This window comes from Megascapheus bottae, chromosome 2 (genome assembly GCF_031878675.1).
Source record: "Megascapheus bottae isolate mThoBot1 chromosome 2, mThoBot2.hap1, whole genome shotgun sequence".
NCBI lineage: Eukaryota > Metazoa > Chordata > Mammalia > Rodentia > Geomyidae > Megascapheus > Megascapheus bottae.
Window position 1 is genome coordinate 68,271,221 of NC_143510.1, and position 12,654 is coordinate 68,283,874.

Here is a 12,654-nt window from a genome sequence, read left to right on the forward strand (position 1 = left end):
AAGTTGTAGTGTTAATTTTCAACATATTGTGAGTATTGATGTTCCATTGGTTCGAAGTTTGTGCTTTGTTTCCCCATTTTGTTGCTCTTCCTTTCCTTAAATCATTCATCATTTTGTGAACACTAATAGTGTGTTCCCATTTTACTTGTAGCTCTTGTTGTGCCTTTTTTCTTTCTTTCTTTCTTTCTTTCTTTCTTTCTTTCTTTCTTTCTTTTGTTGTGCCTTTTTTCTTTCCTTCCTTCCTTCCTTCCTTCCTTCCTTCCTTCCTTCCTTCCTTCCTTCCTTCCTTCCTTCTTTCTTTCTTTCTTTCTTTCTCTTTCTTTCTTTCTTTCCTCTTTGTCCCATCTTTTTTGTGCCCCCAAGTCTTCCCAAAGGCAAATAAACTAACAAGACAAAAGGAAAAGATAATAACAACAGCAATAACAATAATAACAGAAATTTCTTGTTTCCATTTTTTGGAATTCATTTTATAAAATATTATCTTACATGATCATATGCACATAGTTAGCTGTTGAGCCTTTGTGATCTGCTCTTTGGTCTTATTGTGTCAATATCTAGAGATCTGTATCATATATCATGTCCTAGTCTATTTTTTTCCTTTTTTTCTAGTCCTGGGACTTAAGCTCAGGGCCTGAGCATGTCCTTGGGCTTTCTGAAAGCTGGAGTTCTGCCACTTGAGCTGCAGCACCACTTTCAGCTTTTTCTGTGTATGTGGTACCAAGGAATTGAACCTGGATCTTTGTGCACTCTACAACTAGGCCAAACTCCTGGTCTTTTTTTCCCCCTTTTACCATACAATGTGTTTACTTACAGATTTGTAGGCAAATTGTAGTTACCACTAATGAGGGAAGCCATGCAACCTAAGTTTCACTGGGTCTGCCTTACTTCACTTAATATAATTTTTCCAAGTTTTTCCATTTCCTTATGAATGATACAATATTCTTTCTGATGGATGAGTAGAATTCCATTATTTATATAAATCATTTTCATCTATTCATCAACTGAGGGGCATCTGGGTTGATTCCATATCTTTGCTATGGCAAATACTGCTGCATAGTAGTTTTAGCCTGGGCTTCTTTTTTGTGTGTTTGTGTTCTGTTGGATAAATGTCCATGAGTGGAATTGGTGCATGATGGGAAAGCTCTGTGTTTAGTCTTTTTCTAAAAAAAATTTTGTTGGTTGTGGGGCTTGAACTGTGGGCTTGGGCATTGTCCCTGAGCTCTTCAGCTCAAGGCTACCACCCTACACCTAAGTCACATAACCACTTCTGGTTTTCTAGTGGTTAATTGGAGATAAGATTCTCATGGACTTTTTAATGCCTGGGCTGGCTTTGAATTGTGATCCTTAGATCTCAGCCTCCTGAGTAGTTAGGATTATAGTGTGTTTAGTCTTTTGAGAAACCTCTATACAGCTTTCTGGCATAGTTGAACAAGTTTACATTCCCACCACCAGTGTAGTAGAGTCACTTTAGTCCATATCCCCATTAGCATTTGTTTTCTTTTGACTTTAAAGTATGATGTTTTCAAAAAAAATTAACCTTAAAAAGAATTTTTCATCCTTTTAAAATAGGTTCATTAGAGCAGGCCCACTTTGCACACATTGTTCACAGGTCAGATAGTGAGACAATTCAAACTTGATTTAGAACCAAGAGTCCACAATATTCACCATCAAACATCCATTAGTGCATATACATGGTACTAATGTACAGGTTCAAGATTCTTAATACCGGGCCTTTTTCAGAGCATATGAAATTCTATAGTTAATCATATTTAGATGACAACTACTCATTTCTTATCTTTTTCTTCTTTAGGTACCTTTTCTAGTTTTTTTTTAAAAAAATTATCTAAGTGATTGTTCACAGAAATGTCCCCAACTGCTCCAACATCAAAATTGATTGTTGTGGCTTTTCAAAATGGAAAAGCAATTTTAACAAGTTTCTGAGTAATGTCAACTAAAAGTAAACTTTTATTTATTTATGTGGTAATTTTATAAATATTTTTCTTCTCCCAATACAACCATTCCTTGTAGAACTACTCCAAGCTGTACCAGCTTGCCTTCTATCCTTCTCTGTGTTGTTTCAATAGTTTGCTTTTTCTCTCTGGGGTACTAAATCTTATTTGATATTTTTTTCACTTTTAGAGTTTAGTTTTTATTATGCTGAAGGAATATGATAGTTTGATATCATATTGGTAGTAAAAGTATAACTTTTTGACCAAGAAGTTAATGTTGAAAAGCAATGCCTGTGATAGTAGAAATTGATAAAGTCATGGCTACTTGTGTATGTTTGCATGAAATATAGAGGACTACACAGAAGACATTGCTATGTTTGCAAATAGTTGGTTGGTGCAAATTCCAGATGACAGAAAATGTGTACCCACACCTTCAGATTTTCCAAACCCATGTTCCAGTGGAATGCCAGCATTTGAGGTAAATTTGATATGAATAATTTGGGCATGTTGGATTCAAAGCAAATGCATTGTTTATATATTTAGCACTAAATTGATTAAGCTTTTTAAGCACAAACAACCTCTCTTTCCTGGTAAGAAAGAATCAGGGAACTAGATCAGTAAAAAATGGAAAATGAGAAGACATCCATCCATCAATATGTCTTGGTAACTGGCATCTGTTTATTCACAGGCAATCTTCTTCAAGTGCCAGATACTCTTGCAATTCCCTTTCCTAAGCTGTCATGAATATATTGACCCATACTTATATATTGCCAGCTGTGTTAATGACCTATGCAAGTAAGTGAATTGATTAGAGTTTGCCATAAAGTATTCTTTTTTTCATATATATTTTTTTGTAATTAATAGAAGGGTTACATTATATTCACCAGATAGAAGGTGCATTACTTCACATACATTGATACCCTTTCTCATGTCTTGGTCCCCATTTCCCTTCCCCCCACCCTCACCCCTCATCTTGTTTTTCCCCCTTCCCTATCCAATTTTAAATAACCAAATACAAATATATCCAATATATCAGATAAAAATATAGGTTAACCAAGGGACAGCAAAACAGATGAGAGATAACATAGTACTTTAAGGACAACAATCATTCATTATATGGCTTTTGTTTCTATATCCTAGAGGTCCTTTCATTTAGCGTCATACTATATGGCCTTATGTATCTAGGTTTTGCTCTACTGCAAATCTCTGCTATGAGAGCCCAATTATCCAGAAACAAGGACATACTAAATCCACTAGTACAACGATGTTTGTGGCAGCATTATTTACCATAGTAAAGATATGGAACCAACCCAGATGTCACTCAGTTGATGAGTGGATCAACAAGATGTGGTATTTGTACACAATGGAATTCTATGCTGCTTCCAAAAAGAATGACATCACCCCATTTGTTAGGAAATGGAAAAACTTAGAAAAAATCATATTAAGTGAAGTAAGCCATTCTCAAAGGAACACAGGCTCAATGGTTTCCCTCATTTGTCACAATCTGTAGAAACCATAAAGTATTCTTTATGTGAAATGTACTTCTGTAACTTAGCCTTCCTAGCAGTTCAGAAAACACAGTGGGGCATGTTAAAAGAAGTGAACTGTACTATAATGACTGTTACAGTTTACAGGAAGCCTGAGTATAATAGCTCATGTCTATAATCCTAGCCTCTCAGGAGGCAAATATTGAGTGAATCATGGTTTGTGGACTGCCTGGGCAAAACATAAAGCAAACACTGTAATTCACTTATTGGTAATCTTAGGAAAGAGGGAAGGAAGCATAAATAGGAGAATTTGCAGTAGAAGACTATCCTGGTATAAAAGTGTGAGACCCTGACTGAAAAATTACCTACAGCAAAAAGTGCATGGAGCATGGCTTAAGTGATAAAGTACTTGGTGTCACTGAGTTCAAACTTGAGTTATGTTCCCACCCCCACATACACAATAAAATTCACTGGATAGCAGTGACCATGTCTATGTTTTACATAACTTCATGATGAGAATGTAGCCCACCTTGGGGATTGTAGAGCCATCAACAGATTTAAATAATGCTAATGTAAGCAGTGTTGGCTCATTCTTGAAATCTTAGCTAATCAGGAGGCTGAGATTTGAGGATTCCAGTTGGAAACCAGTGAGGGTAACAAAAGCCAGAATTAAAGGTGTGGCTTTAGTGTTAGAACATAACAGTGAGCACAGAAAGCTAAGGGACAGTGCCCAGGTTCTAAGTTCAAGCCTAGTACTGACAAACATACAAAGATGTCTGAAATACACAAAATGCAATATGGTTATGAAGAATGCTAAAATAAAATAATTATCAAAATAGTACAATAATTGAATTTGTATATATATATGTGTGTGTGTTGATATATTTTTGATTTCATAACTGCTGCAATTGACAGTGAACCATAAGCAATACTTGGTGATATTTGCAAGAATAGTGGTGAAAAGAAGGAAAACATGGGACTTGTTGATGACAGAAATCACAGACATTTCAGAATATTTCAGACAGAAAATTGTGATGTGTCACTCATACAATTTTAGGGAAGAAATAACTAGAAAATAGCATTAGTAGGCAATTCCATGCCAAGGTCACAGATGTCATTTGAAATCATGCTAACAGTTACAACAGGAAATTGTCTTGACAACAAATTGGACATAGAACTTGAGATAAATTACCAGCTGTTGAAACAAACTAATCTTTTAAAGGAATGGCCAAATGTATGTGATTAGACATATTAACAAAAATTATTTTTTTTTCAGTTATTCTTTGGCTTGTATATAGAGTTGCAAATTTTCAAGGGTTCTTTTTTTTTAAATTTTATTATTATTTTTTATTGTAATTAGTAAAAGAGTTACAGGATATTTGCCAGACAGAAGGTGCATTAATTCACATACATTGATACCCTTTCACATGTCTTGGTACCCGTTTCCCTCCCCCCCCACACCCCCCACCCGTCTTGGTTTTCCCCCCTTCCCTATCAAATTTCAAATATCCAAATACAAATAAGTTCAATATATCGGATAACAAAGTGAGATACTATAACAATATGAGATAACCAAGGGACAGCAAAGGAGATGAGAGACAACATAGTACATTAAGGACAACAATCATTCATTATATGGCTTTTGTTTCACTATCCTGGAGGTCCTCTCAATTAGCTTCACATTATATGTCCTTATGTATCAAGATTTTGCTCTATTGCAAATCTGTGCTAGTAGAGCCCAAGGTTTCTACTGATTATGACGAATGAGGGAAACCATTGAGCCTAAGTTCCTTTGAGTCTGGCTTACTTCACTTAATATGATTTTTTCTAAGTCTTTCCATTTCCTAACAAATGGGGCGATGTCATTCTTTCTGACAGCAGCATAGAATTCCATTGTGTACAAATACAACTTGTTGATCCATTCATCAATTGAGGGACATCTAGGTTGGTTCCATATCTTTGCTATGGTGAATAGTGCTGCAATGAACATTGTTGTGCTAGTGGGTTTAGTATGTCCTTGTTTCTGGGTGGTTGGGTAAATGCCAAGTAGTGGAATTGTTGGGTCATAGGGGAGTTCTATGTTTAGCCTTTTGAGGCACTGCCACACTGCTTTCCATAGTGGTTGAACGAGTTTGCACTCCCACCAACAGTGTAGTAGTGATCCCTCCTGGCCACATCCCCTCCAGCATCTGTTGTCATTAATTTTCCTGATCTTGGCCATTCTAGCTGGAGTGAGGTGGAATCTTAGAGTGTTTTGATTTGCATTTCTTTTATGACCAGAGATGTTGAGCATTTCTTCATGTGTCTATAGGCCATTTCTGTTTCTTCTTCAGAGAAGACTCTCTTTAAGTCTTTGGCCCATTTTTTAATGGGATGGTTGTTACTTTGGAGGTTAGTTTTGGAGGGATTCAATTTTTTGAGTTGTTGATATATTTTAGATATGAGGCCTTTGTCCATTGTTTGGTTGGTGAAGATCTTCTCCCACTCTGTAGGCTTCCTGATTAGTTTACTAGCTATGTCCTTTGCCATACAAAAGCTCTGCAGTTTAATGCAGTCCCACTTATCCAGCCTTTCTCTGATTTGTTGTGATTCTTGGTCTTTATCAAGAAAGTTTCGACCTGTGCCAAGGAGGCCTAGTGTATCTCCTATTCCTTCCTGTAGAGTTTTCAGTGTGTCAGCTTTTACCTCCAGGTCTTTGATCCATTTGGAGTTAATTCTAGTGCAAGGCGACAAAGAAGGATCCAGCTTTAGTTTTCTGCAGGTGCTTAACCAGTTCTGCCAGCACAACTTGTTGAAGAGGCTATCTTTCTTCCATTCTATTTTTTTGGCTCCCTTGTCAAAGATTAGGTGGCCATAGGTCTGTGGTTTAATATCTGGGTCCTCAGTTCTATTCCATTGGTCTTCAGGCCTGTTTCTGTGCCAGTACCAAGCTGTTTTGATAATTATAGCTCTGTAATAGAGTCTAAAGTTTGGAATTGAAATTCCTCCAGCGCTGTCCTTTCTGCTAAGAAGTGTTTTTGCTATACGGGGTCTTTTATTATTCCTTATGAAATTTTGGATTGCTTCTTCTATTTCTTTAAAGAATGACATTGGGATGTTGATGGGTATTGCATTGAATTTGTAGATAGCTCTTGGCAAGATTGTCATTTTCACAATGTTGATTCTTCCAATCCAGGAGCATGGGAGGTTTTTCCATTTCCTTAGTTCTGCTTTAATTTCCTTTTTTAGGGTTTTAAAGTTTTCATCAAAAAGGTCCTTTACATTCTTAGTTAAGCTAATTCCTAGGTACTTTATTTTCTTTGAGGCTATTGTGAAAGGAGTTTCTTTCCTGATTATTGCCTCGTTCCTCTCACTGTTGGCATAAAGGAAGGCAGTTGATTTTTGAGGGTTGATTTTATAGCCTGCTACTCTTCCAAAGCTTTGAATCAGCTCAAGGAGCTTGGGAGTAGAATCTATAGGATTCTTTAAATACAGAATCATGTCATCTGTAAAGAGGGATAGTTTTATTTCCTCTTTCCCTACTTGAATCCCCTTTATGCTTGCTTCTTGCCTTATTGCACTGGCTAGGAATTCCAGTACTATGTTAAAGAGTAGTGGAGAGAGTGGGCATCCTTGTCTCGTTCCTGATTTTAGAGGGAATGGCTTTAGATTTTCACCATTAAGTGTAATACTAGCAGTAGGTTTCTCATACACAGCCTTTATTACATTGAGGAATGTTCCATGGATTCCTAGTTTCTCCAGAGCTTTTAACATAAAGGGGTGTTGGATCTTGTCAAATGCCTTTTCCGCGTCTATTGAGACAATCATGTGATTTTTGTCCTTGCTCCTGTTGATTTGTTGAATTATATTAATTGATTTGCGTATGTTGAACCAGCTTTGCCTCCCTGTGATGAATCCAGTTTGATCATAGTGTATAATTTTTTTGATGAGTTGTTGTAGACGGTTGGCCAGTATTTTGTTGAGAAGTTTTGCATCGATGTTCATCAAAGATATAGGTCTATAGTTCTCTTTTTTTGATGAATCTCTGTCTGGTTTGGGGATCAGGGTTATACTGGCTTCATAGAATGAGTTTGGTAAGGAACCTTCATTTTCAATTTTGTTGAAGAGTTTGAGGAGTATTGGTGTGAGCTCTGCTTTGAAGACCTTATAGAATTAAGCTGTGAATCCATCTGGCCCGGGGCTTTTCTTAGGTGGAAGTTCTCTAATTGCCATTTCTATTTCAGAGCTTGAAATAGGCCTGTTGAGTTGGCTTAGTTCTTCTTGGTTCAGTGTGGGTATGTTAATATTGGCTAGGAATTCATCCATTTCATCTAGATTCTCAAATTTGTTGGCATAAAGTTTTGAGAAGTATTCCCTCATGATATTCTGGATCTTGGTAATTTTTGTCCTGATATTACCATTTTCATCTGCGATTTTGTTTATTTCGATATGCTCTCTTCTTTTTTTGGTAAGATTTGCTAAGGGCTTGTCAATTTTGTTAATTCTTTCAAAGAACCAACTCCTTGTTTTGTTGATTCTTTCTATAGTTTTTTTGGATTCCAAATCATTTAATACTGCTTTGATTTTAATTATTTGCTTTCTCCTACTGGGATTAGGGTTGGTTTGTTGCTCTTTTTCCAGGAGCTTAAGGTGAGACATTAACTTGTTGGTTTGCAATTTTTCCAACTTGTTGTTGTAGGCACTCAGCGCTATAAATTTTCCTCTGAGTACTGCCTTTGCTGTGTCCCAAAGGAGTTGGTATTTTGTGTGCTCCTTACTGTTAAATTTCATAAACTGTTGGATTTCTGTTCTGATCTCTTCGATGACCCATTGGTGATTCAACAATGTGTTGTTCAGTCTCCATGAGTTACAGGGTTTTCGTTGGTGGAGATGTGTGTTCAGTTCCAGTTTGATGCCTTTGTGGTCTGAGAGTGTGCATGGAGTAATTCCAGTGTTTCTGAATCTGTCCAGGTTTGTTTTATGGCCTAAGATGTGATCTATTTTGGAAAATGTTCCATGTGCTGCTGAGAAAAACCTATATTGTGTCATTGCTGGGTGGAATATTCTGCAGATGTCTGTTAGATCTAGTAGGTCTATATAGTTGTTCAGTTCTAAGGTTTCTCTGTTGAGTTTTTGCCTTGTTGATCTGTCCATAGGTGAAAGTGGTGTGTTAAAGTCACCAACAATCACTGTATTTCGATCTATGTATGGTTTCAGTGTAAGTAAAGTTTGCTTGATGAAGTTTGGAGCTCCGGGATTGGGTGTGTAAATATTTAGGATCGTTATGTCTTCCTGGAGGAAAGATCCCTTTAGTAGTATGTAGTAACCTTCTTTGTCTTTCCTTACTAATTTTGGTTTGAAGTCTATTTTATCTGATATGAGGATGGCAACTCCAGCCTGTTTATGGGGGCTGTTAGCTTGATAGAGTTTATTCCAACCTCTCACTTTCAAAAGATGCTTGTCTTTTTGGGTAAGATGTGTCTCCTGAAGACAGCAGAACGATGGCTCTTGCTTTTTGATCCAACTTGACAGCCTATGCCGTTTAATTGGAGAGTTGAGTCCATTGATATTGAGAGTTAGGATTGAGAGATATTTATTAGGTCCTACCATTTTTAAAAGCTTTTATTTGGGCCTGTGTCTTGACAGTTCTTGTGGTCCTTAGGTGGTATGCTGTTTAGGTGCCATTTCTTTCCCTATATTGCATTTATTTTGGTTTTCTATGTATAGAACATCTTTCAGAATTCTCTGTAGTGTTGGTTTTGTTGCGACATATTGTTGCAGCTTTTCCCTGGAATGGAATGTTTTTATTGTTCCCTCAGTTATGAATGAGAGCTTAGCTGGGTACAGGATTCTTGGTTGGTAGTTATTTGACTTAAGGGCATGACATATATGCTTCCAGTCACTTCTTGCTTGCATGGTCTCTGCTGAGTAATCTGGGGTTATTCTGATTGGTTTTCCTTTATAGGTTACTGAACCCTTTTCCCTGGCTGCCTTTAGGGTCCTTTTTTTGGTTTCTACTGATCCAGTTCGGATTACGATGTGGCGGTGGGATGTTCTTTTCTGGTCAGGTCTGTTTGGGGTTCTAAAAGCTTCTTGTATCTGGATGGGTCTGCCCTTGTGGATATTTGGGAAATTCTCTGAGATGATTCCCTGAAGTATATTTCCAATACCATTGACCTCTTTCTCCAGATCCTCCTCAATACCAATTAGCCTTAAATTAGGCTTCCTAATTGTATCTTGGACCTCCTGAAGCGCTCTCTCATTTTTCCTAGATTTGGATTGACTCATTTTCTCTTCTTTCTCTATAATAACTAAATTATCTTCAGCCCCGGAAATTCTCTCCTCTGCATTGTCTAACCTGCTATCAAAGCTATGTACTTTATTTTTCATCTCCCTTGCTACTAATTGCTCATTTTTGATGCCTTGCATCTCTTCTTTTAGATCATGTATGGATTTCTTTAGCTCCTTGATTTCCATTTGAGTGGTTAGCTCAGTAGCTTTATTTTCTTTGAACATTTGCTGGAGTTCGGTCACCTTTTTATTTGTGGATTCTATGAATTCATCCATCTTTCTTTGAACAGCCTTTATTATGGCCTCCTTTATGGCTTCTTCTTTTTTACTTATCACCTTGTTTATGGTTTCCTCTTGTTCAGCTATGGCTTCCTCCCTTATCTCTTTCTTTATATTTTCACATTTTTCATTAATGATGTTTATCAATTGCATTTGTACAGCACTTGGAAGACTCTCCTCTAGGTTTGCCAGTGACTGTTCCATTGGCTGTTTACATTGGGTGGGGGAGGTAGGAGGTGTTGTTTCTTGATTTGACATTTTTCTTGAGTTTCTTCTGCCCATTTGAAAATGGGAGCAAGATTAATACTAAACACGATTATAGTTTTTCAGATATGTCCAACCTAGACCTCTGTAGCTGGCAGACTCTAGATGTTCACAAGTTTTGATTGGTGTTATCACTCTTTCTTTTTGTGCAGTTATGGACTAGTCTAATTATTCACTGATAAGCGATTTATATCCAAAACAATAAGCCTCTCAATCCAATCTCTATTGTCTTTAAGTCCCTCTGAGCCTAGAGAATGATTAAACACCTAGATATACAATGTTGCTCAACAGCCATCAAGTGTAGAGCCATGCAGTATAAGGGTTGAAAGACGAGCAGAGGTCCAGAGATAGAGAAATAGAATGAGAGAGGTCAGGGGGTAAGTAGGTAGAGTATTTGAGTACAAAGTTTGGAAAGTATTAGAATAAAACTTATGTGTTGCTGCACGACTAGCTCTTAGCCCAACCAGTGGCCTCACAGTGGACCATGGGATGGATCTGCGAGCTTCCCTCTGTGCGTGGTTGGCGGACGTTTTCCTGTGCTGCTTCCAGGGGCGGCCCCAAGCCAAGGGTCTGGGATTGAGAGTTTCAGGAGCTCTCAGCCGGACCAGCAGGAGGCCCCTCTGTTCCCAGGGGCGGGGCCCAGCTGGGGATGTGGGCTCCAAGGGCGGAGCTGCGTCTTTTTGGTTCTCAGAAGGGGAGCTTGGCTGCTGGTTGGCCCTTCAGATCCCTGCTGTTTCCACTGCTTTGTCAGAGTCTGTGACTGTAGGGGGGGGGCCCTCGGTGGTGTCTTGCTCAGGATTCCCAGCTAGAGGATGCCCCACTCGAGAATTGAGGGAGGGCAGATACTGGTTCCTATTTACCCGCACCCCCTACCCACTGTTGTAAGGCAGGGTCCCAGCGCCCTCCACTCTCCAGCTCCAGTGGCCTGGGAGAGGAGCCTGGTGGGCTGGTGGGAGCTGGGACAGCTCCGCCTCCCCTGGTGGGCTGCTGAGTCCTAGGGTCCGCCCGCTGGTCAGTCTCCAGTCAGAGGGCTGGGGGTTGAGTCCGTTGGGCGGGTGGGAGTTGGGACAGCCCCGCCTCCCTTGGTGGGGTGCTGGGTCTTATGGGTAGCCCGCCTGTCAATCTCCAGTCAATGGCCTGAGGGAGGGGGCTGTTGAGGGGAGGGACAGAATTCTAAATTCCTTGCCCCCCTGCTCCCGCCAGTCTTTCTCGGGCGGGGTGTTGGGGTCTGAGTTAAGTTCTATTGCTTGGCACCCCCTCCGCTTTCCCGTTGTGTTTGGGGATGCGCTGTATTACTCACGCCTCTGCGTCCGTCTGCGGGAGCTCCTAGGTGGTGGGGAGTCTTTCACTCCTCTCGGGTCTCCGCCGCTGCCTGTGTTCCGTGTCTGGGTTCCCCTGCTTCCGCTGTTCGCTGGCCCGGTTCTGTGCTGGTTTCTGCAGCCGTTGGGCTCCCAGCCTGGTGCCCTCCACTGCCGCCGCTTTTCGTGGGTTAGAGCCGGTGCCCGTCCCCGCTTTCCCCACGTGGAGCCGGTGCCCGCTCAAGCTGCTTTTCGTGGCTTGGTCAGGCGCGGCTTTCCGCGGCTTTGGGCGAGAGGTGGGGGAGGGGTCCTCGCGTTCTGAATTCTTTGAGAAAGTTGGATGTGAGCTTTATCTGGATTTCTTTTCCGGTTTGAGTCCTTCTCCATTGCTTTTTGAGTTTGTTGTTGTGGATTTCTTTAGATAGTTGGCTCGTGGGACTCCCTGGTTCTCTCTTTTTGTCAGAGAAAGCTAGGTAGCGTCCCTATTGTCTCGGCGCCATCTTCCTTTTTCCCCCAGTCTTTGTTAATGCACTCAAGGGTTCTTGAACTAACAGAGACGCTTTAAAACTGCTTTCTCTTTGAAATAGCTTTCTGCCTAAAATAGTGAATAGTGACTTTATGACACATTTGAAATTCCTGTTATCTTTTAAAATTTTGTTTGTCTCTATTTTTGAGTGGCATATTATATTTTTGTTCTTTTGTTCCAACTCTTTTATTTGAGGCTCTCCTTAAGTAGACTGTGACCCTATATTGCTGTTTTGCTGTGCATAAATAATTTTAAATTGTCCTTTTCCTGACCTGACTTCTTGTACCATTGTCCATGAGTCTTTTTTTATCTTTCCTTCTTTCTTTCTTTCTTTCTTTCTTTCTTTCTTTCTTTCTTTCTTTCTTTCTTTCTTTTTTCTTTCTCCCCCCCTCTCTCTCCCTCCCTCCCTCCCTCCCTCCCTCCCTCCCTCCCTCCCCCCTTTCTCTCTTTCTTTCTTTTTCTCTCTCTCTCCCTTTCTTTCTTTCTTTCTTTCTTCCTTCCTTCCTTCCTTCCTTCCTTCCTTCCTTCCTTCCTTCCTTCCTTCCTTTCTTTCTTTCTTTCGTGGGTCATGGGGCTTGAAC

The 12,654-nt window shown here is 39.7% G+C and overlaps 1 protein-coding gene across 1 annotated transcript in view; it reads left to right on the forward strand.

The window, feature by feature from the left end:
* The window catches only part of Otogl (otogelin like), a 132,888-nt gene that overhangs the window by 18,608 nt on the left and 101,626 nt on the right, over positions 1 to 12,654 (forward strand). The window contains exons 9-10 of the mRNA XM_090328305.1: positions 2,300 to 2,427; positions 2,638 to 2,744. Coding sequence (XP_090184431.1) covers positions 2,300 to 2,427; positions 2,638 to 2,744 — 235 coding nt within the window. The remainder of the gene's footprint in view (positions 1 to 2,299; positions 2,428 to 2,637; positions 2,745 to 12,654) is intronic.